Source organism: Oreochromis aureus, linkage group 4 (assembly GCF_013358895.1).
Source record: "Oreochromis aureus strain Israel breed Guangdong linkage group 4, ZZ_aureus, whole genome shotgun sequence".
Classification (NCBI taxonomy): Eukaryota; Metazoa; Chordata; class Actinopteri; order Cichliformes; family Cichlidae; genus Oreochromis; species Oreochromis aureus.
Genome location: NC_052945.1, coordinates 27742721 through 27769265, shown reverse-complemented (window position 1 = coordinate 27769265; position 26545 = coordinate 27742721). Strand labels below are relative to the sequence as shown.

At 43.8% G+C, this 26545-nt stretch overlaps 1 protein-coding gene across 2 annotated transcripts; it reads right to left on the bottom strand.

Moving 5' to 3' along the window:
* Window positions 1–3156: 3156 nt before the first annotated feature.
* Window positions 3157–17806, bottom strand: tcf20 (transcription factor 20). 2 transcript variants are annotated; one of them, XM_031728692.2, is made up of 6 exons: window positions 17261–17806; window positions 6849–15299; window positions 6490–6583; window positions 6278–6341; window positions 6004–6104; window positions 3157–4775 (listed from the first exon to the last, which is right to left on the bottom strand). In XM_031728692.2, exons 2-6 carry the CDS (start codon window positions 14070–14072, stop codon window positions 4771–4773), a joined length of 7488 nt encoding a protein of 2495 aa, XP_031584552.2. In that variant the 5' UTR covers window positions 14073–15299; window positions 17261–17806; the 3' UTR covers window positions 3157–4770. The 2 variants fall into 2 exon arrangements, with proteins under 2 accessions (XP_031584552.2, XP_031584553.2); XM_031728693.2 differs by having other exon boundaries at window positions 6292–6341.
* Window positions 17807–26545: the final 8739 nt, after the last annotated feature.

The following is a 26545-nucleotide window of genomic DNA, read 5'->3' as shown; positions in this document are numbered from 1 at the left end:
ATCCTTATAAATCCAAAACAGACAACTCTGTTCCATCTGTTTTCATTTTGGTTCCTAGACTCATTTTGATCTATTTCATTCATCTCTCTTGTCTCTCATCTCCACCGTCCTTCAACACTTTCCAGCCTGTAAGCGCAAGCAGCGCTCTGTTTTCATGTAGAAATCAAAAATGACCTTGAAAACAGTGGAGAAAAATTGACACGGGCTATAGTGCTACACAGTACTACATGTGTGCACCGCAACTCTCTGATTGTAAGACGTGGCTACTCCACTGTGATTGGCTATAGGGTTTAACAGCAGAACACTGCTCAAAGCATCACACTGCCTCTTCAGGCTTGCATTCTTCCCATATTGCATCCTGGTGCCAGGTTGCAATATGGGAGGAAACACTCACGCGCCCAAACATCCACATGAAAGGCCAAGAAGCAGCTCCTCAAAGTAAGAAAGAAGAGAAAATGGAAGGAAACATGGCTCTAACAAAATGTAAAAAATGTAACATCTTAAATCTTTTATTTATTCCTCATACAGAAAACTAAACAGCAGAGGAAACTAAAATAGACTAAATTGATTTATCCCAGAACGGCCTGAGGGAGATGGAGGTCAAGGCCCAGCACTTGGCAGGAAGCAGCTCCTGGACATGTGAATGAGAAAAGCCTTTTTTTTTTTTTAATATAGGTCTGGTGTACATTCACATGAACTACTCTTATACACTATTATGGGTGTGTGGCTACCTCAGCCGGTTTAGAGCGCTCAGCAGAGTCACACAAGATACACAGAAGAATCAATAGGTTGGAGACCGAAAGGATTTATGAGCTTTGCCATAAGATCATTTTGCAATCATCATGCTGCTGAAGTCAGTGGATGTAAATTAGAAGCATTGTCACCTTGTGTTTGTTATATCAAACTAAGGCAGACGATTGGTGAGCAGATCCAGAAGCAGCTGGAGGAGAAGCTGTTGCAGGATGAGATGAAAGATCTAGATAAACTACAGATAAGAGAAATGCATGAAAGAACGCACCCAGAATACCTTAAAGTGCAGACACAAGAGGGAGGTGCAGCCCACCCACAGACACCCACCTTTAATGCATGCTCAGACATGCAGCATGTGCAGTACACGTATATGGGAGTCAGTTTGTTTCTCTGACCGTCTCCTTCCAGGTCGAGGAGGAGGAGGAGGAGGGGGGAGGAGAAGTTGGGTGATACTGGCAGCATCATGGATGAGGCCTTATGACAACAGATGAAGGAGCAAGAGCACAAAGAGATCTGCCAGGAGGCCGACCGGTTGATGAGGAAACTCTCTAGAACATATTTATAAGTAAATAAATGAATAGTTATACATCTAGTTTCCTGCTCTGCTGTTAATTTGGTGTTTTCTTGTCCACGTACCGAGCAACAGCTCTCCCCCCAAAATACTGCAATGACATGAAAGCTGTCAATTAACACCTCCATAGCTCCAATAGCTAATGTGACTTTTTATATTAAAGAATGTGACTACAACGCTGCCAAAGACGGCTCTTTTGTGCCCTTGCAGCTAGACTGGGAAAACTCTGGCTTCACTTTTTCAGTTGATAACCACGTTCATGTTGGGGTGAGTGAAACCAGATAACAGAAAGATAACCTGGGCTTGATGACAGTACAAGGCCCACACTTATCCGCAAGTATCACCAATTATTTTTTTAAGCTAACTGCTGCATTTCTTTTAGCCTTTAATCAGTTAATTCTATTAATTTGCTAAATTATAAATTTTAGTATTAAAGAGCTTCAGTCATCAATTATTTTTAATTTTTAATATTTCAATTGTTAGCCTTTAGCTAATTTGAGATATCTTACCCATTGTTTTTAGGTAATATTAACTATTTCAGCTATTTTTTAACCATTTTTTTTTTTTTTTTTTACCAAATCTGAACCACTTATCCTTTAGCTATTGTAAGCTATTTTATTCATTATGTTGTAATGTATGCTAACTACTTTGACCATTTATCCTTTAGCTACTGTTAGGTATGTTAGCCATTATTGCTATTTCACCATGTTGTACTTGATACACTTTAGCTAATGTAATCATAACTAAAGCATAGCTAAAGCTAGCTCCATTCCACTGTGTTGCATGTCTGTTTTTCCTTTTTTCAGCTTAATTCACTGAGGTATTTGGGCTTTGATGTTTTTTGTGTAAAATAACCATTGTTATTATTATCACTTTTAGCAAATGTGTACCATTTATCTAGCAACCCAGTATTACCCACTTTACTCAATATTTCCATCTCATATAAACCATTTTAACCTTCAACCCTTTCCCCAGTGTTAGGTATTTTAACTATTTTAGTCGCATAGGAAAAACCTAAATGACGAATGCATCCGATTCAACGCATGTGCGCTTCATCATACAAAGCAGGTAACTGACATGCCACACAGTGTGGTTGAACAGTGAGTTTGCTTAAGGTTCTACATGAGCTGAGTGACCTGCAAGTATCTGTGGCAGCCATTAAACAGCCGGTGGAGTTCTCTACATACTAAGGTAAGGTGCTTTCCTTTAATACCTCCTGTAACAGAGGATACATTAGACTAACCTTTATGAAAGAAGGCAAATAATACCAGCCAAAAATTCATAGAAATACTTCAATACTCTTGAAAACCATTAAAAAAAACCCTCGACTTTGATTAGCATACTTAGAACTGGCCTGAATACTCCATCCCTACACTGAGGGCACCCGGTAATTTTGTAACGTTATAGCAAGGTTTTTTTTCTTGCTTTATTTGAACATTTCCGTCTTGATGGGAGTGGTGTCCCTGAGTGAAAACGCTCTTATCTACAGGGTATGAGGTGGGGAATAGCTTAATTACTATGAAAAAACATGCATTGGAAAGATGGACTTCCATCCAGAGTTCGGTAGTCATATTAAAGCACACAATGGTTTACATGTTTTCCCCCTTTTTGACCAGTCTCCATGTCTGAAACTACTGATCATGGTGTTAGAAATTACAGTCCCAAACTATTTGAGACATCTTCTAAAAGCTGTCTGATTACATCAGGACGGGGCTAAACTTCACAGTCAACCAAAGTCAAGAAGAAACAAGTAAGAAAGGAAGTGTGCATGTGTACAGAGATGACTACAACTAATGTGGTTATTTTCCAAGAACTGACTGAGAACACAAAAAAGATAGAGCAGCTGATTTGTAATAAAAGTAGAGAGAAAAATCGGGGGATAACCATGTTAGACGAACTTGAAACAGGCGGGTTTCCCAGAGGAACAGAAGTGAAAGCAAATACTTCAGACATAAGAAGAGGAACATACGTGAAGCATTTTTAAGTGTATTCATAATTCATATACATATTGACAGGTTTCTAATACAGCATGGTTTTGATAGTGTAACTGTCTTTCAGCTTGACCTTTTTTTTTTTACAAGAATAACAATAAAAAATGATAAAGACAACACCATGTACGACTCACTTTTAAATTTTTATGGCAATGCTTCTTTTGAATGGATTTTGCATCTCCCGATTAGAATGCTGCCGTGTCACAGAAGTTTGAAACCATTCAAAAGAACTTGGTTAGGCTCGCCCTCGTTCATATGACACCCTCTCCACAGTTCACTTCCAAAAATGTCTGACGTCTGTCAGTCGAACGTAACTTTGCACGAACGTCTTACGAACGCGTGCATCCAGTACACAGTTCCACACCAATAAAACCTCTTCAGTGTCCCGTCCTTCACCTTTTCCCAGCCGGCGTGGTTAAAGACGGCAGACACGCTTTAGTCCATAGTGTTATCTGCTGCTCTTACGAGCGTCTGTCCTTCTCTTTGCACATTATGAACTTTTTGTACTTGAAAAATAAGACTGTGTCCATCATTTTTCGTGAATACTATCTGTACCGTAAAAACCCCGGTGATGAAAAATAAGAACACTTTTCAAAAGGACCAAAAAATGGAATCAAAGACCCAGAAGTCAGCATTTTTTCTTTTTTTCAGTTTTTCCACACGCACTCAATTGCTCACTCATTCACGACTTTAGAAAGGCAACAGATGTCCGTTCTCCAAGGCAATAATGTCTTTGTGGCAAACATGACCCTGACATTACAGACAACATCACTCTGGCTCCCTCCCCCCCTCTCCAGGAATGAAGAAAAAAAAAATCCAATTAATGCGTAGACTGAATATAAAATGAGATACATCCATTTCATTTCCATGAGTAAATACTGATGAGGTTACAAAATAATGAGGACTAAAATAATAACTGTGATCATCCTAATATCATAAAAGGTAAAATACTAATTGTGAGAGGATACAAAGTTCTGTCCTTTCTTGGGTTTATCACCCAACTTGCTCCCAATATGTCAAAGCAAACAAAAGAAAAAAAAAAGATAATACAGATGATGATGATAAGCATGAGTTAAACACTTTAAGGGCGTCACTGGAAAATTAAAGTAAGCCTAGAGAGGAAGGTTGTTTCTTTTGTTCTTTATAGCAGAGTTCCTTTAGTTCCTCTGTCAGTCTTGATGTTTTATCTCATCCCACTTCCATCTTTGTAGTCCTTTTCTTGTAGCTCCATTCCCCTGTGTTGCATGTCCATGGGTTTTTTTTTGTTTTGTTTTTTTCTTTTTTCCGGCTTTTAAGTAAAGCGCAACAATTCTCCTAAAAAAATGATTTTTCTCCCTCCATTGTCTTAAAACGTAAATAATGCTGAATCTTGGTGAGAAATTGTACATTCCCTTTTGTTGTCCTCAGCCGCTGATGACAGGCCAGTCTTTTTCACATTTCTCGGTCTTCTATCCCAAACTAACCTAGGAGAGAAAGAAAAGGCACAATGAAGCAAAGAGGATACGTTGCAGTTTCGAAAAACCTTAGCATGCCAGCAGCGTTGTGCAAAACAGAGACGAGATGCATCAGTTTCCATGAGGACAGGCTGGATTGGAAGTGAGGGGGAGGCAGCGACAGGCACAAGTACAGCCACTAAGGTGAGGTGAGGAGGAGTGCGAGAGCTGCAGGATTTTTTTTCCTCAATGCTACTCGAAGAAACGTGCCAACAAAGAGTGGCTGCTGTGTTGCTTTTTGGAATTTAAATGACCACAGAAGGTATAAGCAAGCCAGAGGCAACAAATCCATCAATAATGAGACAAAAGCATCTCCACATCTTTTAATAATTAAACAAAAATAAAATGCAGCATGCGTTTGAACGTTTCTATGTGGTAACTGAAGGGTAACTTGTTGAGGCAGGCTTTCACACTAGAGGTGGTTGCGAGACAACGTAACATTATACACCAACATCCACTTCTACATGATTACATACAGATGACTGCTCCTAGCACACAAGCTCACATTGTGACAACTACGAGGTTTAAGAGGCTTTTTTTTAATAGAAATAAGTAAACATGTAAATAGTTTTGGATGAGATCTGACAACATTTTAAAGGATGGAAATCATTTTAAGAAAAGTAAACAGTATCGCTTTACAGTACTGTGCAAAACTCTTGAGCCACTCCTCATTTCTTTGAATTTTGAAAATTTTTTAAAAATCTTGCGCATTGGCTGGTTTTATTTACTTATATTCAGTGCAGTCCTTGCGTCTGATTATTCTGACCTATGAACCATTCAGACATAAAAAAAAAAGGCAATTGTATCTTTGGGCACTCTGTTACTAGCAGCCTGTTGCAAAAAACACACCATTACTTCAGATTTTTTAAGATGACTCTGTGGAATATGCCAAAGAGAAAACGTACAGACATAAAAATATATTTTTAAAAACCAATAAGGTGATGAGGTATTAGTCAAAAACTCTGCATGGTGTCCAGTTTGTCCTTTAGGAAATGGAACAAAGAAAAAGGAAAGAAGGAAGGAAATCAAAAGAACAGAGCAAAAGGTGGCCATCGCCTAAAGAAGAGCTTTGAATAGAAGAAGAATAAAAGTGGTCGGAGTTTGCTAGGACTGTAATGCATTGCATCCATTTACCATTTTACCATAGCTCAAAACTTTTGCACACTACTGTATCTTACATACACAACTGTAAACTTACAGCTCCCAGACTCCTGTGTCTCTTCCTCCTCCCTGTTTCTCTCAGCCTCTCTCTGACTGCTCCAGGTACACTGACTTGGCAGGCCGGATGCTCTGGGTAAACTGAAAGAAGGGAAGAGGGGGAAAAAAAACAAACAAAAAAAACCCAAAAACACAGGACGAGACAAAAGTGTGAATTAAAGACAACTGAAGATCCTGAAAGAAACGAAGGGTTCGGGCACCGATTTGGATGTGAAAAGTGAGATATCGCTCTGAATTACAAAAAGAAAACGAACCTTTCCTTCTTTACCTTGTGCTTCGGACACCGCAGCGAGAAGTTATCTTCATTCAGAGAGCAATCTGGCAAACAGACAGAGAACATCAAGACTAAGGACACAGCCACAGACTTTTTTTCTTTTCTTTTTTTTTTTTTTTTTTAAATCCAACAACAGACTTTCACATCACCTTACTATTTCTAGTGCACTTGTGCAGTAATGCAGACACTCACCTGCTTCAATAGCACATAAGTAGTGGTAGCGAAGTGTACAGCCTTTACTGTAGCAGCCCAGGGTTGAGCCAACCATCTCACAGTATGAGCAGGACTGAGAAAAGATGATATAAATGCATATAAAAACCGTCAGACACAGAAAGACAGATAAAGGTCTACAATCTGAAAAAACTGATGAGCAAACACACTTGATATACTGTATAGTACATGATCCACTGCAGTACTGGGTGTCTTATCAACATGCATGTATACAAGTGCTTTTATTAAGCAGTGAAACCTACATATATGTAAATAAAAAGCATAAATCTGTAATTTCCCCCTCCACCCCACCCCAAAAATGCCAAATATGTACAACTCACTGTTTCTCTGGCGCCATCTAGTGCTTCCTGCAGGCCATACAGTCTCCCATTGACAAGGTACACTCCACTGGTCCACACTATACATCCTTCATGGACCCACAGCTCCTCTGGATCCATGGGCATCTGAGGCAGCTGTGCCAGCTGTGCCAAGGGTCCCAGGGAATCCAAGGCCGGAGGAGGGGGCTGGAATGGCAGGGAGGCCTTACTGTTGGCTGGCACCATTCTGGGGGAATCCTCACTCGACTTGTGTCTCCTTTTAAAACGGGGATGCGAGGTCAGCTTTCTGTGCTGAGGTCGCTGCTGAGCTTCATCTGCAGGCTGCTGTTTCGGCGCCTGCTGCTGGTTGCTTTCAAGGTCTGGCTCTCTCTTAAGCTCAGGGATAGGTCTGATATCCAGATTCGTATCCCAGGTTAGAGAGGTTTTAATGGCAGCGGACGAGGAGGAGGAGGAGGAAGAGGAAGAAGAAGAGGCAGCGTTACTGTGCTTGTCAGCCACATGCGTCATCATTTCCTCCCTCCCAGCTGGAGAAGCAGTTCTGACTGTAGTGTTAAGAGAAGCAGGGTTTGAATCCAGATTGAAGGCATAGTCGCTCTCAGATGAGGGCTTGGTAAACTGAGCATCTTGTGTTTGTGTGTCTTGGATTGTAGTCAAAGGGTTTGAGCTCACGTCTGAATTTGGTCCTGTTTTGTTTGTGCCTGTGGTTGCCTGACATTGCCTGACCTGGGGCTGATTCTTGGGGAGCTTTGCAGCATATTCAGCTGGGTAGAAAGGCCCGTAGAGATCTCCGAGGTGTTTGTAATTTGCCCATTTCTGGCACAGGCAACACAGCAGGCGGCCGGAGTGATTGGTCTCCGTAATCACAGGGCCTGAAACAACATAGCCAGATGAAGGAAGTGCTTTTCCTGACTGAAGTGTAGTTTCCACCTCGTCCGTCTCCCGTTTCTCTGATTCTCTGTCTCTCCTAGATAACTGGGAGGAAAGAGCCGAGGTCAGGAGGGATTCAATTCCACTCCCACCAGCTTTCCCTCCAACTGCGCTGCGCTCTCCTTTCATCTTGTCTTCCTCAGCGTTCACAATGGTGCACACCGCCCCAATCTCTGGTACTTTTTTCTCCACGTGTATGTGGGGAACAAACAAGCCCTTTCTGTTAGGATCCGCAAAAGCTCTATTTGCACCTAAAGGTGTATCTGGATCGTCTTTGGCCACTGAGGGCGTTGCCGCTGCCGCCCCTCGCCGCCTCCTCCTCTGCCGGCCTCTTGCTTCCAGGGGCTCGTCTTCATCTTTGACGCCTCTGCGTCTTCGCCGCACAGGTTTGACCTCGATCTCTGGCTGGGTGTCCTCGCTCTCAACATCCACCTTCACTACCTGGGTTAACACAGGTGGGGCCAGCGGAGGAGTGGTTTTACTGTCTGGCAGAGGGGGTGCTGGCGGGGCTGTTGTGGTTGTTGTTGTTGTTGTTGTTGTGCTGTTGCTGCTGTTGGTAGTCTGCATTGTTGGTGGAGTTGTGGGAGCAGCTGTAGCTGGAATGGGCGGTGCTGGAGGAGCGCTCAAAGTTGCATTCTGTGTTTGGACTTGAGGCTGAGCGCTGGCTTGTGTTTGGACTTGGTTTTGGGCCCGTTTTTGTTTATTCACACTCCCAACAGGCCTGCCTTTTTTCTTGCCAGATGGGAAATAGCCTTTAGGCACAACATTCTCTAGCGGCTTTGAATCTTGTGGTGACAGACTGGACCTACCGGAGGACATCTGATGCTGCCTGTTGAGTATGTGCCCTTGAGCCTGGCCGTGGTGGGGCGGAGTGGTGCCATAGTAGTCGCTGCCAGGATAATCATCGAATCCCATGCCAGATTCTTGAAGTTTCTGTCGAAGAAGGTTAGCGGCAGACTGCTCTCCCCTCCTCGTCTCAAGCTGCTGGTACGTGTTGGTGAAATGCTGAATGTCTGATAGGGCAGACGAAGATGGAGGTGGGGAACCCTGAACCGGGCGAGGAAGAGGTGGAGGAGGAGGCAGTGGTCCGAGCAAAGCGAAATCCTCCTTGTCGCCAGATGCCGATGCCACGGCAGCACCTAATCCAAAGTCAAAGTCCTGTTGTTTGAGGGGCTGAGACGTCTGGTGGGGATCGCATGGGTAAGCTGATGGAGGTAGAGGCCCGGTTTCGTCGACCCCTCTAAAAGGAATCATGTCGTTTAATGAGTGACTTTCATCCATGTAACTATCGTCCCCTCCTGGAACCCTGGGGAAATGTGGCAAGTCTTGGTCCTGCGAGTCATTAAATGTTGGTATTTCAGAGTGAGAGAAGCCTGGGTAATGATTTGACTCATCATCAGCATGGCCTGCTGGCTTTTTAATATTTGGTGTGATTTTCTGCACTATTGCCTCTAGTTTCAAACCGCGTCCTTTTCTGGGAGGCAAAACCTTAGTGTTGCCACTGGATGGAGACAGAGGTTGGGAATAGGTGCTCTCTCTTGGCAGAGGGGATGAGAGCCTGGGACATGGAATATCTGAACTGGATGAGTCATCTTCGTTGTGATGGCCAGGCTCAGACTGGGCCCCAGGAGAGTGATGGGAATTTGTGGCGGCCCTCTGTTGAGACACATCCTGGAGTTGCCTTTTGGCGGGAATGGGAGAGATAAAAGAGCGAACTCTCCTGCGTAATATTAGCGGATTTGTGTCTCCGGAGCCCCCGGCTTTGGTCTGATGCTGCACCTGTGGCTGGGTGGAATTCACGTCAGCAGGAGACTTGGTGGAGCTGGGTGGAGGAGGTGGGCAGGGATGTTTGGCTTCTTCTGTGGCTACTCTGGAGACCTCAGGTTCGGCGGCACTTTGGCCGTGAGGGATCTGCGGCAGAACGGGGCCGTGTGAAACAGGAGTTGGAGGAAGGAGAGGGGGAGGTGGTGGGGGAGGAGGAGGAGGAGGCTGCGCTCTGAAGTAGTCCCCTTCTATCATTCGAACACCTTCTCTTCCGGAGTGTGTCGACTCCCACATTTTCATGTCATAGTAGGCGCTTTGATGATGGAGCGAAGGTTTGCCAGCGTGCGTTTCACTTGGCATGTCAGTTTGGGAGATCATCCTCTGTCTCTGCTCTGACTGGCTGACTTTATGTCTTCCAGGGGACGAGCCGGGCTGCATCATCATCTCCTTGGTGGGCCTGCTCATCGCTTTTACCCAGTCACTCATTTCATGGTGATGAGCAGGGCCGTGAGGGTGAGAGTACATTTGAAGCTTAGCTGCGGCTTGAGCTGAAGGGGATAGACTGTGGTATGGATGGTGGGAGGGAAAATGAGGATTGCTGCGTGACATCATATTGCCCTCTCTTGAATCTCCATATCGATATCCAGGAAATGTGCTGCCGCTGCCAGCTGACAGATCAACGCCGTGAAGGTACGGCTGATGCCTTGACGGCGAAGTTAAAGGATTAGTGTTCATAGGATGAGAAGGCAAGGGGGGAATATCAACATTACCTCGCCTATAGGGGTCAGCATTCATTACAACTGATGAATGGATCGACTTGGAATGATACTCCGTGTCTGCCTCATTAGCCCCACCACTGCCTTGCTGCTCAGTTTGCAAATTTGGAGCTTCCACCCCGGTCTCTTTTGATACCGTTTCCATTTTCATTACTTGTTTCTCTCCAGTATCCTTTTTAGTTAGATCACTGGCTGCTGCTGCTGGAGAGGAAAATGGCTGTTGAATCACAGAAGCTCCACTCTGACTTTTCTCCCGCTCTCTCTCTCTGTCGCTCTCTCTGTCCCTCTCTGGTGTGCTGCGTCGGTTTGGCGACACATCACAGATGACAGAGCGTCGCTCTGATGGGGCTAATATGCAGCCTGATGATTTCTGAGGCTCAGTTTGACCACCGCTGCCGGTTAGTGGCTCTGGCTCTTGCAAAAGGAGCTCCTGCACAGCAGAGGATGGAGTGGAGACATTAGATAAGGCTTTTCTCGGTGGTAGAGAGTAGTCAGCTAAGTTTATGTGTTTTGTTGCTGCTTGCTGAGACTCGGCCTGTGGTAAATGGCCCTGGGACACACCCACCTCTGTTTTCTCAGCATTTTGCATAATCTTAGCGTTTGACATTTCTGACTTCACTGAGGACTGAGGCTCTGTGGTAAAATCAGGGTCGCTTCCATGCCGCTGGTTTTGGGGTTTTCCAGCGCTACCCATTTGAGCTGAATGAGCTGAACCCTCAGTTGCTCCACTCTGCATTCTCATACCTTCAGCCATGCCATATGATGGGTGTCTGGACTGAAACTGCTGCTGAACTTGAAGATGTGCAGGAAATGCCTGTTCTGGTCTCCCATAGCGACGATCTAAATTGTAACCTTGAAGGACCTCTTGCAAAAGGCTGGGGAATTGCTGAAGCTGTGCATTCTCCTCGAGACCTTTAGCCCCTGATCCCTGGCCTCGCTTCACCAGGGCCTCTGCTACAGAACCACCGTCCTTCTGATGCACAGGTCCGAAACTAGGTTGTGACTGTTGGTATCCTAAATATCTTGGATTTGAATCCATCACACCCACTGGGCCAGGCCTCCCTTTGTTCTTCATGGATAAATCTGAGCCATATGTTGATTCAGGGTAGCCATACTTATGCTGGCCAGACTGGGAAGGATTATGAGGCCGTCCGAAGTTTGATTTCTGGTAATGGGAAGAATACAGACTGAGGTCTACGCCTTCATCGCCATTATGACTGCTCGACTCTCTTAAATAAGAGTGTGAGTGTTTCTCTTCTATACAGTTGTCCTGGGGATTCTTGCTTTTTTCTGTGAGACTTCCCTCAGACCGAGCGGAAACAATCACTCCAACACTACTGGCGTTCTGCTGCTCCTCAGACGTGTGCTTTTCTTCCCTCTCGTTACTGTGTAATCTGGATGTGGAGTGCACCCTATTCTCTTTGTCCTGTCCATTTTGTGTATCGACTTCCCCGTCCCGTTGCATTTGGCTGCTGCCTTTCACGGTTTTATCAGCTACACCTTCGCTTTCGTTTTTAATGACTTCATTTTTAATTTCTACTGTCTTCTTATTGCCACCTCTGTGGTCATTGTATGCTGCCCCAGACTCTGGGACACAGTTTGGCTGAGGGGGAATACTGGAGGAAGTGGATGAGGGGGATGAAGAAACTGGAGGCATTGGATGTGAGCTTGGGCCAGTCTCTGACGACTGATACACAAAGGATGGAGATGACGATGAAGCAGGAATATGAGCTTCATTTGCCTTCGCTTCAGAGGCAACTGGATCCTTTGATGAATCAGAGGTGACTACTTTGACATTTGATGTTTGTCCAGTCTGCGGTTGGCTTTGGCTCGGTGGCTGAGGGTGAGAGCCAGCTGGTTCAGATCCACTGCTTGCACCGCTCATCTGCCTCACTCTCCCATGTTCCCCCTCAGAAAACTGCTCCTCTCGCTCCACCTTGGTCCCTGAGGAGCCTTCGACTGACAACAATGAGGAGTCTTCATCCACCCCGACATCTATGCTGGCTCCATCTCCGGCCCCTACTGCACTTCCATCTTTGACTGTGCTGGTGCTTGAGGCTGCGCTTGCATTGCGACTCCTCGGCTGCGATGGGGGCACGCTATGCGTCGCCTGTTGCATCTGCCCGCCTTCTTTCTTCTTAGGTGAAAGCACTGTGTCAGTAAGGACCATGTGCTGAACTGTGTTTGGTAAATTGGCTACTTGTGAGCTCAAGGCATTAAGACTATTCAAGCCGGCATCCTGCATTTTGTCAACTGAAGAGGATGAATAAACAGAAGAACCTTCTTCTCGGGATCCAATTCCTGTGCCTAGCCCCATTTTACTGCGGCCTGTTGGAGGGAGATTGCTCCCTCCGGCTGCACTCATGCTGTGAGGTTTATGACTGCCACTGCTACCACAACTACTGATGCTGCTATTAGAGTTGGGTGTGGGACTTAACTGAGGCATAGTCTGCAGTAATCTACCATGACCGTGGCTGCTACGAGGGTTTGATGTAGGAGGATGTGAAGGACCATGACCTGAGGGGGTTCCATGTGCCTCTGAGACACCCATCAAAGGGGAAGGAGAGGAGCTACAGCTGGGGGAGTGCACTGCCGATGCAGCTGGAGAGGGATTGGAAATTGGGCTAAAGTTTTGGTTAATTTGAGTTTGTTGCGCATTAGGATGCATTGGAGATTTGGTTATTTCTTGGGATGCTGGCTGAGGTATACTGGGATTGGAGGCCTGATGATGTTTAGCATATACAGAGCCTGGAGACTGGCCCTGCATCTTGAGAGGTGTGTCATAACCTATCCCTAAATTGTGCTGCGAGTTGCGGTGCTGTAGTGTGGCTTGCTTGTGGAGTGAATGTGTCTGTGGGGAATATCCAGGATAATTTGAAGCATGGTAACTTTGTTGAACATTCTCCATTGCCCCCACATTGTTAGCAGCAACTGAACTGGAGACTGAGTTTGAACTGGAGTTGACACTGGGAGAACTGTTGACTTTGGGATCGAACCCAGTGCTGGCAGCCCCGTCGAGATATCTCTGTGGAGGGGGGCTGTACATTCCTGATGACCCCGTGGATGCGCCACCCTGGGGAGAGTAGTGCGGATACTGATGGGTCATTCTATGTCCAGAGTGTGGATAGCTCCTATGCTGCTGTCCATGATGGATAGTTGGGAAGGTTTGCCCATGCTGGCGGTGCTGCATCTGAGAACCTGGCACTGGCTGCATTGCAGGGTTCTGACTCATATTATACTGATGAGAGGGAGAGAATGCTCCAGTACCTCCACCTGAACCAGCACTAGAGGCATAGTCTACTGGATATGGCGACATCAGGCCAGATGACGGTGCAGAGCTAGATCCGGGATGCCGGTACTGGTGAGGTATATGTCCATCAATATTGGGGTACCCAAAACCTGCCCCATAGCCCATACCTCCCCTTCTGTGCCTGTCCTTTCCACCCACTGGAAAATAGTAATCCATGGTCTCTTTCCTGTAAGGGTTATTACTGCTGCCACTGTGAATGTTACCCTGTGTTGGTGTTGGCTCCACAGCTCCTCTGTTTCTAGCACTGTAAACAAGCATGTGGCTGGCTTGACTTGGGTGGTGATGGCCTCTGTGCAGGCTCTGCTGTTGCATCCCTGCATAATCATCTGTCATCCTCGGGGATATCTGGGGCTCTGCTGGCTGCGGTGGATAGGGAGGTACGCCTCCACCCCTCCCACTGAACCCAGGGGGGAGAGAGGGGGGAACTGGACTGTTAGGAAAATTCTGCATTGTTCAGAAAACTAAAATATCTGTTAGTGTTTATATCAGGGAATGATTCCGATCAGAAACTGGAAGGCTTATGATAGTAAGAATAAATGACAAAGAGAGAGTCTATGGCCTGTCAGGAAAAGAAGAAAATGCTTTTGAAATCCACCAAAGAGCAAAGCAATATATACACACATACATATATGTATATATTGTAGCTGTAATAATCACTTTTGTAGTGCCAGCAGTGGATAGGGAGGTTAAACTTAGGATGATATCTCCAGTTTTGGAAAAAGGTCAAACTGCAAAAACTGTACTTTTTAAATGTGAAAGTGTACTTTCCAGTGGGGAAAAATGTTCACTTAACAGCTGGGTCTTAGAAAACAGATTCTTCTTTAAGATCTACGTCGTGAAGCAGCTTTCTACTTCAAAAAAATAACAAGATTAAAAATGAGCAGTCATTCCCATGAAGCTGAAGCAGTTTGGCACCGAACAAGCAAAAGATATGGATGATTGCCACATCACCATGTGAGTTTTTAAACCTTAAATGTCTTTACGCATATGAACTCCACACTAATAACAGCTCAAGCAGGCAGAGTTATTTCTGGGATTAAACTGTGTTACGATCCAACAGGGTCTTGCAAAATGGAAAAAAACAAAAAAACAAAAAAATATTTCATTAAAACCATCGAGATTGTGTTCCGTCGCGGCAATCCTTCAGTTCGTCAAAGCGTGTAAGACTGCTGGGACTTGACTCACACCTGTGTGAGACAAAAACTCCAGTAATGGAATCAAGTGGTCTGAATCAAGACCCTCACTCAACATCATCCCAGAGGCGAACGCTCCATGGATATTCTCATCGGCTCTTGGATACAGAGTCCAAGCTTTTTCAGGCGTTCGTTTTCTCGGTCTCTCCTTTTTGGATGCCGGTTTCCTTTTTTAGTTTTTTGCAACTGCATGCAATCATCTGGACTGTAGAAGTATTTGATCCCTATATAGTGACCGTTCTCTCCTTGCCTCCGCGCATCTTGATGCTTTCCTCTGTCTTCAGCACTTAGCCATCTTACCTTTGTTTTTTTCTGTCAACCATCATTTAATTCTACCTAGTTCCATGGCAACAGTTTTCCAAAAGGAGGGTAATCCATTTATTCCACTTCAGGTTGAGTCAATTCATGCTCCTGTTTTCTGTTTCTCTTCTGTATTTCCATGCAGATGTGTTCATTTCCCATGAACTGCTGACCAGAAAAAAACCTGTTGTGGAAAAAAAAGAAAAGATAAATCAAATGCGTGCAGACGTAATGCGCCAACATTTATTAAATATACCTCCTGCTAAAGCTCTGTTGTCGTAATTAAATATTTATAACTAGAAATCCACTGACTGTGTTCACAGGGCAATAGCAAAATGCATTTTGGGCTAATTGACAGTTTTATACTTATATATTGCATATATTACTTTATTAATTAATTAACTGCAACAAATCAGTGGTAAATACAACATATGAGTAACGCTAACAAAAAAAGCTCATACTTTATTTTCAAATGATTGATCTGGGGTCACATATTATCTCAGCATTTCTCATAAGTGCACTTTATTTTCCAGTCAGCTGCATAAATATTACGCTGCACTATTGCAAATGCATTTACAAAAAAGGGCAATAATCTAAACCTGACTTAATGTTGCACAAGCGATCTCATTCAACTTCTGTCTTCACTACTTAAAAGGCTTTCTGGTCTTGTATCATCGCTTCTCTTTTATCATTCTCTTCGAGTACAGCTTTTACTTTGGTCCACACTTTAACAATGCATGCTTAAGGCGTCTCTTCTGACTGATAAACAGGTTTGGTGGCTGAAAGGAGGGTAATCAACAGTCTCTGAGTGAGGCAACAAAATACTCATTCTCACAGGTAAACAACCAACCCTGTTGAGTCAAGACAGAAGCAGTCCATCTGTCCTCTTTTTACAATGAGAAAGGAGACCATTAACCTTAATGTGCTTAAGTTGTTTTTATAGGATTTAATTGTTATGGGTGATAATTAAAGGGACGATGCCACCTTTATGGGGTTAGTGCCTTTAATTGTCATGTGTGACATAAGCATCAATTGTGTGTCCCTAGTACACTGTAAAATTGTTAATGGTCCTAAAACAACTTTGGGTGGGTTCTCCCACTGTGGGGACTTTAACTGAGCAACATTATTGGTCATCACTAGAAGCTGCAAGCAAAACATGACAATGAGCAGGGACCATGTGAGGTTGCAAAACAAACCGATCACACCGTGTCAATCGGACTGAGTCAAACCACACTGCACCATCAAACAGGTCTGATCAAATGCTCCGAGGGTCACAGTTAAGGTACACCGGCGATGCAGAGCAACAGCTAAAGTTAGGTGGAGACACTTGGTTTCCATCCTTCTGTGAGCTCACGGTTAGGTTATGGACAGATTATTAATTAATCAAAGCAGCTCGCCGAGCACGACCAGGCGGCAGCATTCATAACACAGAGAACAGTGCAGCAGCAGCAATAATAAAAAACTGGCTCAGTGCAGTCTGTCAGCAAGTCAATCAGCTGCATGGCTGCCTAATTGATACACAGACGCAATGTTTTTGCAGATAATTATCAAACGCTAGCTCCGTTTTATCTGGACAATTTGTCGTCTCAGACTGCCATCAACAAAACACAGGCTTTTGCACCACAACCTCAGTGGCTATATTAGCCAGTAGCAAGGTATACGCATTACAATTAGCCTTGTAGTGCTGCCTCTTTTTTTCTTCTTTTTAGCTCCTTTAGGGTTAGCGTTAGCAACAATACCTCAAATGCTGCATATTAAAATTGTAAGCTAGCCGCATATGTTGAGAGCTAGCTAAGCTAGAACCTCTAGTTAGCATTGTAGCAAGGCAGCTAATTTGCGTTTCTTGCATTTAAGACCCTGCACAAAAGAGTAGTTACAGCAGGCTAAAGGAACAGGGGCAGCCAAGCAGCGTTTAGCCACAAAAAGAGAAGTGATTAGGTGCAGATGTTCCCCCCCTCACATTATTCAGTGGGGCTGTGAGTAAATGGGTTAGCTAGCATAAATAAGAGACCTGGTGTGGGCACTGCATCAGAAAAAATTGCCGTCACGCAGCCAGATATTTTTCTTGAATAAACAGAGCTAACGTTTGCCAGGGAGAGGCAAGTCACTCAGAGACAGGCTAGCTAACACACCGTAGATGCATACCTGAAAACGTAGCAATACAAGGCCCTCGAAGGGTGAAAGGCTGTTTTGTGACAATCCCGCTGCTGTGGCAGGAAACCCCAGTCTAGAGTCGACTCCTCCGCCGCTTTTCCCTCAGCGCTTTTGAGTCCAGACAACCCCGACCAGCGGCGGCGAAGTCGGGGGCCCCGTCACGACACTTAGATCCCGGGCCTTTCTTCCGATCCCCCCTTTTTTCTTTTGTCCTCACCTCCAAAAAATGATGAGAGCGGAGCACAATCGGGGTGCCTGTGGGTCCCGTAACCAGCGAGGTCCATACACCCCCGCCCCCTCCCCTCTTGTTCCCTCGCCTCTCGCTCTCTCTCTCCCCCCTCTTTCACACACCGCTTAGGTGATTCCACCTATCTCGAAGTAAAATTAAACACATTGCCCTCGCACGAGCCTCCATCAGCACGCGAAGCTTTCAGACGTCAGTTTCCGTCACTAAATTGCATTTGCATGCCTTCATCAGTAGCTCGACTCATTCGTTTTCCTGTTGGACTACTGTTTTTTTCCCCTTCTTCTTGCAACAGAAAGACCGCCTTAAAAATGCATACACACTCATATTCCTGCACCCCCTCCCTCATCTCTCTCCATCACATCCCTCCCTCCCTGCCTCCCTCTCTCAGGCTTTTGCTATTTCATTGATTTTTACCTATGTCTACAATCAAATCCAAGACTATCCTAATATAGCAAAAGGCAAATTTTGCATGTGTGTCTGAGTATGTTGCCTCTGCCCCTTTGTTCTTATTTCATCTCAAGTGAAAGTGAATTAGCCTGATGAAGGCACCATGGCTACAAAGGCAACATGGAGAGGAGACGGGGCTGGATGGAATGGTAGGTTAATGAAGAAGGCAACAAATGAAAGGCAATTTGTGAGCAAAGAGGTGCGCCTGTATTAGAGGAAGATTGCAGTGCAGTGGACGAAGTTCACAGTGGTCTCTTAATGCTCAAACAGATCCATTACACACACAGTGTAGCTGTATTTCCCCTGTTTTGGCACAAAGAAAAGCCACTTAAGTCATTATGATAATAATATGTAACCATTGGTTAATGTTTGACAGGACACACTCAGAATATCATCATGGCCGGGACAACAATGGAGGTGCTACAAACAATCCTTTTCCCATTAAATTTATTGTGTTGTCTGTGCCTCAGCTTTTCTGCTCTCACACAGGGCCACTGAGTGCAGTACAGACCCACTCACACTCTCCTGCCATCATAATTACGTGCCCTATGCCCTCCATCCATGGTGCTGCACTTTTAATATACTGCAGTGTGTCATACATGCAAACACACACTCTCCCTGTGCGTGTGTGTGTGTGTGTGTGTGTGTGTGTGTGTGTGCAGCTCTCTTCATTCTCTCTCTTCCTTTCACACACGTGCATGGAAACACACACACACACATACTGGCAAAACACAACACAATCCCAAAACTCCAGTCTGAAACTCACAAGCGCACCGTTTGCACACAAGCGTGCACATCCGCATGCAGCCACTCACTTAACCTGCCAATCACCACGGTAAAACCTCTCTTTTTCTAACCAGCAGTTCAATACATTTCATTCCCTTGCAGATACACGTCTATTTCTATCATAGTTGCCATAGCAACTGCATCACAGAGCCTTAACTGTGGATAATTTTTAAGGCTACGTATCTACATTTCTGTGTGTGTGTGTGTTTTTTTTCATTCTATGAACGATTTCATGCAGACACTCTTGTTTGCTGGTAAAAGAAAAATGTTCAAGCACGAATCGCTCGCGAGCAGTTGTGTACTTGTATCGCCACCAAGTCGAACTGAAAGAGCTGAGAGGCGACATAAAGGGCGCTGATACTCTGGGCTGGCAAGTCAGCCTAGCCAGGCCTATCCAATCAACATGAGCGCCTGCTGGGATGCACACAGACTCTTTCCATCATGTACAAGGTCACTAAATCTTGTACAGACGAGTGTCAAAGGCACAGCTGTAAAGAAAGCGACTGCTACTGAATACACTTATATGAATAGGCCATATCCTCTTTGCATTAAAATGTTATACCCACATAACCTTTATTAACTTATGAAACTTTCTTTAGATATTCAATTTAAATCATCGTATATTTAATAATGATAATTACACTTAAACATATGATATGTATGGGGATGGGGGGGGTATTCTGATTACATGTAATTGGGATAATCAACCTGTATAACCTGTGAGGAGACATGTTATCCAATTATAGCTACATTGTCACAGATTGCTTGATTATATCATGATTAATTCTTACAAATGTGACTTTTATTACATCTTTCTTTATGACAACCAGTGCTTTTAACTCATGAACAGTGCATCTAAACTACAGTAGTGTGCAAAAGTCTTGAACCACCCATTCACTCACTGAGCCACTTAGTGAATCTTGCACACATAAATGAAAACCCTGTATATAAGGAAAAATCTCTACAATTCTAGCAGTCTTTGAAAGTTAATATTTGGTATGACCACAAGTTTTTCTTTAGCACAGTCTGATCTCTCTTCCTTAAGAAGTCTTCAGGGATAGTTCTCCAGGCTTCTTCAAGGACATTCAAAGCTCTTCTTTGGATGTTGGCTGCCTTTTGTTCTGTCCTCTGTCAAGATGACCCCACACTGGTTCAGTAATGTTGAGGCCAGACAATCACTGACAGTAGTGCATTGTTTTTCTATCCAGGTATGCTTTCACTGCACTGGCTGTGTGTTTGGGATCATTGTCATGCTGGAAAATGAAGCAGTGGCCAATCAGACAATTTCCAGATGGTACTGTATGGTGGATCGAAATCTGATGGTACTTTTCCATGTTTGTAATTCCTTCAATTTTGACAAGATCCCCATCACCACTGGCTGAAATGCAGGGCCAAAGCATAACAGAGCCTCCACCGTGGCTGTAGACACTCAGTGTTGTCCCTCTCTATTGAACTCCTCAGTATAGATCGATGACAATTTGAACCAAAAACATCAAATTTGGACTAATCACTCCATCAGAATTGTTGGTGCTGATTTTCAATTTAGTTCTTGTGTGATTTTGCATACCTCAGCCTTTTCCTCCTGTTTCTAAACATTGCCTTTTTAGCTGAGACCATTTACGAAGGGTGCAGTGAACAGTAGATGGATTAGTTAAAGGCCCAGATGCATCTCTCACATCTTGTTTCAAGTCTGCAGGATTTTTCCTGTATTTCTTATAGATATGAATTTCAGATACCGGCTACTTTTCTTTGGCCTGCCACTTCTTTTTCTTCCACTTCCACAGGTTTCCTCAGTTGTTGTTGTATGTTCGTTTTTTTTAATGACACAATGCACAGCATGTCAAGATATGACAAGGCTAATAGCTCTTTGAAATTATATGCCTTTTTTATTCAATGTTTTACTTTACTAATTAGAAAAAATTACATGAGATTTACTCAGTAACTGAATACAGTTCAATGTAATCTGACACAACCTTGGACATTTATATTTTCTTTATGTTGTTTATTCTTGAAAATGACTTCCAATGAGCGCAGGTTAATGCTAAACAGGGACCAGTGACCAGGCTGGCTTTTCTGTTTTTTATCTGTTAATAATGTTTCTCAACCAAAAAAAGAAAATAAGAAAGAAAGAAAGAAATTGGGCATAAGATCACTTTGAGCAGGCCAAAGTCAAGATCAGCTAATCTAAGTGCCAGCCCAGATCAGCTGACAGTCATCAGATTGGCACATGTTATACAGAGTCTACTATTTAAGTTGCTTTAGCGTGTCCGCAGGTGCTACTCATCTGCAAGCCGCTATGCAACCCACCTCCCTTCCAACTCCTCCTTTCATGCTGTACCTGTGTTAACTGACATCACACCTGTTGTCAGTGATGCCTGCTCCGTTCAGTGCTGAGGTCTTAGTGTTGCTGTCCCAGAACAAACCTGTACCACTTTATACTTTCCAGGGCACGAGCTCCTGTAACAGACTCATGCCACCAAATATAAATGAAATTAACAATCTTGATTTGACTGCAATGATTCTGACTCAACTTCATTTTTAAAAAATTGTATTTTAAACAGAAAAAAACAAGGTTGATATCAACTGTTACATGAACAGTTGAAATCCTCTTAAGCACACTACGTGCTTACGGTGAAGATTGAGATTTTACAGATCCTGGAATGAATCTGAGAACTGAGCCATAAGCCGACTACATCACTGCAGCCTGACAGAAGCAAAACAGGCACGTTTTGACACCAGCTACAGAAATTTGAGCCCCTATTTCCACTAAAGACATTTCCCTTGAAACGTCAAAACTAAGTACATCAACAGCAACAGCATACAGTAGGTCTACAGCTCAGATATGTGGACAAGATAATGCCATTACAGCAAGCGAATGGATAATTAAAGCTCAGCTGGAACTTAGCTTTATAACAACGGCACATGCAGAGAATAGGTGGTTGCACTGTGCTCTCACCTCTCGCTCTGAATACAATCCATTCTCAAGTGTCACCTTTATCTAGAAGCATGAGACTAATTAGAAAGTTCCTATTGCCTACTGACTATTTTATAACATTTCTTAGAGACAGTGGTTCCCAGAAGAGAGCAGCCACTTCTGAGAGGACAAATATACTGTGTATGACACTTTGGTTACTATTGCTTGAAACATGTAAGCTAATATTTATTTGTTTGCATTGAGGATTGTACATTAAAAATAAACCACTCTTAATTTGAAGGTTCTGTTATAATAATTGGCTTTAATGTTGCAAAACTGTGAATAACAATTGGTTTTGAAAATCTAAAATATTTGGCACCTCATACGCGAAGGTTTACTGAAACATGGCACAGTCCCAGGCTACATTAGCATCCGTGCGGTTCACACATCAGCAACTAGTGATCTGCCCCAAGGTAGCAATAATTTGCAGTTTCCTTGATGACCACATGGAGTCAGAGTCATACAACAAACATTCAGTTGTTATCTAATGCTCAGGAGCTGGCCTTGCATTTTAGCAGTGGATTGAAAAAGATATATATGACCAGGCTGGCTTTTCAGTGTCCATCTATCCCTTTGAAGTGCATGTTTCTAAAGTTATGCTCTAGTACAATTTCACAGTCTTTGCTCCTTCTCCGTCCCAAGTGTCTTACAATATCACAATTAGTGTCCCACGGACATTAAATGTTATATCAGTACAGTGGGGGCTGCTTTGATAATGTATGGCTGAGAACTTATTTCTGAGGACACAGAGAAATGAGATCTTGAAAGCTGATTGCTCCTAGGTGTGGTGACCCTCTCACAATCTCAGTGAAACTCCTTCATATCAAAGAGTATGATGCAGCCCAGCTGAAATGCAGCAGCAATTCCGTGAATCTGTGACCTTAACAAGGTCTGATGATGCAAAGAATTCCCCTGAAAGGGACATGCTCAGTACTCCCTTTGTCCACCAACATTAGGGTGATTTCCCCCCATCGAACCAGTGATTTTTAGCACAAGCAATGTAAAAGCACACACTCTAAATTTGCTCGTTTTCGCGCAAACAAAGAGATACGTCTGCACTCACCTGTTTCTGATCCTTTTGCTTGTTCACCAAAATGAGGGGTAGTTTAAGGCACTGAACTGATCCACAGCACTGTCAGTGGTGAGCAGTGGACAGCAGGGAGCGCTCTCTCCTAACATCCCTCGGCGCTCGAGCACGACTCGCTCTCACACTGAGGCCTGCTGCCACACTCTCCCCGTCTCCTAGCAACCTCCAAACCCTGCCTCCAATCACTACGGATACCGAGAGGGAAGGAGGGAGGGTGGGATAGTGAGGGAGAGGGAGAGGGGGGAGAGGAAGAAGAGGAGGTGGTGGTGGTGAGTCTGGCCTGGCATCAGCATCCAAGCTAGCAAAACTGAAAGTGTGCAGAGCTTGAGGTAGCAAGTTGAAGCAATGGTTTTCTAGAGTGGGTGGGGTAGGGTGTGTGTGTGTGTGTGTGTGTGTGTCGGTAGGAGGGATATGAGCGAGGAAAGGTAAATCATGAAGCCGAGGTTCTCAGGGACAGATTGAGATCATAATTCAAATCAGCCATATTACAGATTGTGAAGTGGAGGAGAGTGATTGCCTCAATTAAGCCAGTTTGTCTTGAGGGTCCTCTTTGCTTAGTCTGCACAGCTCACAGTCCCTCCTCTTTCAGCATCTCCTCCCGACTCCTCTTCTTCTACTCTCACCCACCTTCTCCCGTAGCCCATTAAATTTGATGGTGCCATCATCATCTGTGTTCTGTCCTTGTGAGTCGCGGCCGGCCCCTGTGCTTTATGACTCCGCTCTTCTTCCTTGGGGGGTCCGTGCCCTATCTGTCTGCGTGATCTATGTTTCTCGGTGACCGCGCGCGTGTGCACCGAGACAAAAATGTGCACATACATGGATAACATGCAGTCCCGCACGACATCACGCACATGTCGCGTGTACACGTGCAGCTGTCCGCACCGCCACGTCACGTAGCATCATTCTGCGGATATCTCATCCACGCCGAACACAGAGCGGGCACACCTCGCACGCAGGCCCACACACAGTACTCGTCACTCACAGTAACAAAACACAAGCTTTCACACGCTCCTTGTGTGAGGCTACAGTGACCTTAGACACTGCCCTCCCCCTCCCCAACCCCTGTGGCAGCTGTCATGTGGGGATGTGGCACACAGATACACGCATGACAGAGTTTAGTCAGGAAGACGGAGCCATGATCCGTGTCAGGTTGATGCACAACAGGAGTCACTCGGGTGAAGGCTGACAGGTTGTGTGCGGCTTGCAGCAAATGCAAACAAATACGATGCTTGAAGAGAAGGTGCAACATTTTGCCTGCAGGAAATGGAGAATACACAGAGAAAATTATGAATGTTATATTAAAGAAATACAGTAGAGTGGGGGTGTTGAGAGGGGGTGTTGTGGCACTGGAGATAAAAATTGCTAATACAGTTCAACCTAAATGATTATTATGGTTGCTGTATTATTTACTGTACCTACCCTGTAATTCATTCTCAACAGGACAGCATCGGGTCAGCAATAATATATATGGAGAATAATTCCCATGAAGATATGAGAATAATGATCATAATCTTTGAACTATTATTAATATTATTAAGGTTGTCTGACTACAGCAACTGTTATTTCTATTTATGATAGCCTAGTCGAGTTATGTGGATCAAATATGTGGACACATGCATTCATAAAGCATTCACAAAAAGTAAAGAGAGCACAGAGGTGTACTTTATGGATATGCGGAGCTAAAGAACGAGATCAAGAAGACGTAACTTACATATAGCTTTTTCAAACCATACCCGTACATATACCAGTCAGCCATCGATGTGATGTAGTGTGATGCATTATGAGATATGATATAATAATATACAATATAGCTCATCTTTGATATGCAAACTCATGTGATGTGATATAATAGGACATTTTAAAATATACAATTTACTCTCAAAAAATCATTCTTGGCCCTTAAAAAACACCAAGAAGTACTTTTGAGTAAAATGCAACTGAAATATATCAAATTAAAGGTTTATTTATTCAAATAATTATTTATTGGGGGAAATATGCTTGCTATAACCCGAATGTATACTAATCAAGTAAAGTTCATTGTTTTTTACATTGTACTTAAGTAACAAAATTACATTGAAAATTACATGTAATCACATTACTTAAAGTCAACATTTTGGTCATAGACAGTTTTTTGAGTGTACATGATATCTTTGTATATAGCACACACAGTGGGATATGATGTGATACAAAATATGATGCAACATACAATATGGTGCAATACGACACAATATAGTATGATACAGTGTGTTAAAATACAATACAATACCATGCAATATGGCATTACATGAAACAATGTAATGCGAATTGATACAATGTAAGCCATACAGTACAATACAACGCCATGAAACATGAGATGAGCCAATGAACTGAAACAATGTAATGCAATGATACAAAACTACAACTGTTGCCCTCATTAGTAATTATTAAACTCTTGCTCCTTCTCTTGCTTATTACTCCCGACCAGTCATGGTAGATGTTTGCCTCTCCATGCTCTAGGTTTCTTCCTGTTTAAAGGGAGTTTTTCCTTCCCACTGTTGCCAACTGCTTGCTCACAGGGGGTCATGTAGTTTTCAGGCATCTTTCTAATACTGTAATATAAAGTTCCCCGAGGCAACTGGTGTCAATTGGTGCTATATAAATAAAATGTAACCAAATCAGATCAAAAATCCAACAGAACCACTGAATTAAAACCGTATCCTGTACTTCCCAGCATTGCCACAACATCAGAAAAACAGCCCACCCTCTGGAGAAATCCAGGAAGATATACTGTGTGCCTGAAAAACTACGCTACAGAGGAGATAAAGGCGGAAAAGAGAGAACATGTGTATGTATCTGTACGTGTGTATCATGTCTGCATATGCGTGTGAGACATTGATGAAGAGCGAAAATGCTGGCTGCTGTTGCCGGGGCAACCATCTCTCTCCCCTCTCTTCTTTAACTCTTTCTCCACAGCACTTCCTTTTCACCTTCTGTCTTTGTATCACAGTGATCTCTCACTTGTTGATGTTCTATCACCCCATCTGTCCCTCTCTGTGTCTCCAGGCATCTCTCTGCTCTCCAGCTCTCTCTCCCTCTACTCGCAGGTCTACTTCTCCCTGTAATGCAAAATCCTGAACCGTGAGCTACTCTGTATCCTCTTCGTCTTGATTATTCATCCCCGTCATGTTGGCCCACCTGCCATGTCTGCACACATGTGCTTTGTTGACTGTGAGTCATTTAGTGCCGTATCAGGAAGTAAATATTTCAAGTCAGGTTTCAGTGATCACTTGAAAACTTCAACACGCTGTGCAAGAAAGTCACTGCTGGCACGTGGGAAGGTGACTGTCTAGCCTGAAACAGTACAAAGTGAAGATCTTGAAGTATGTGAATTAGTGTACACATTAAATGTCAGTGATATGGCAAAATATTAGAAGTACGCCAGCTTGAGTACCACATTACTTAGACTGTTATATTACTTGTAAGTCTTACAGTGAAGGGACTACTTGATCATCCCCTAACACAGGCTAAAGAAAACTCCTGACATTCAAATATGTTTGTTCTGCTGGTTAAAGGTATACAAACCATTCCTGACAGGAATGGTTTGGGATTACATTTATTTGACCCTTCTTTCTCCCTCATTGTGTCCTCAGTAAACACTTGTGAAAACTTATGTAAATCACAAATTATATTTAAGGTCTTCTTTAACACTTTGTAATAAATTAAAAACTCTATCAAAGTCAAAAGGGAGGCTAAAGC

What these genes read in the sequence shown, in the direction of transcription:
- tcf20 (XM_031728692.2), bottom strand. Translation starts at nt 14,072, where the DNA reads ATGCAGAATTTTCCTAACAGTCCAGTTCCCCCCTCTCTCCCCCCTGGG. An exon ending in TAGATGGCGCCAGAGAAACA is followed by an intron (nt 6,584 to 6,848) that starts GTGAGTTGTACA and finishes ATCTTTTCTCAG; the next exon opens with TCCTGCTCATACTGTGAGAT. An exon ending in CACAAGGTAAAGAAGGAAAG is followed by an intron (nt 6,105 to 6,277) that starts GTTCGTTTTCTT and finishes CCCTTCTTTCAG; the next exon opens with TTTACCCAGAGCATCCGGCC.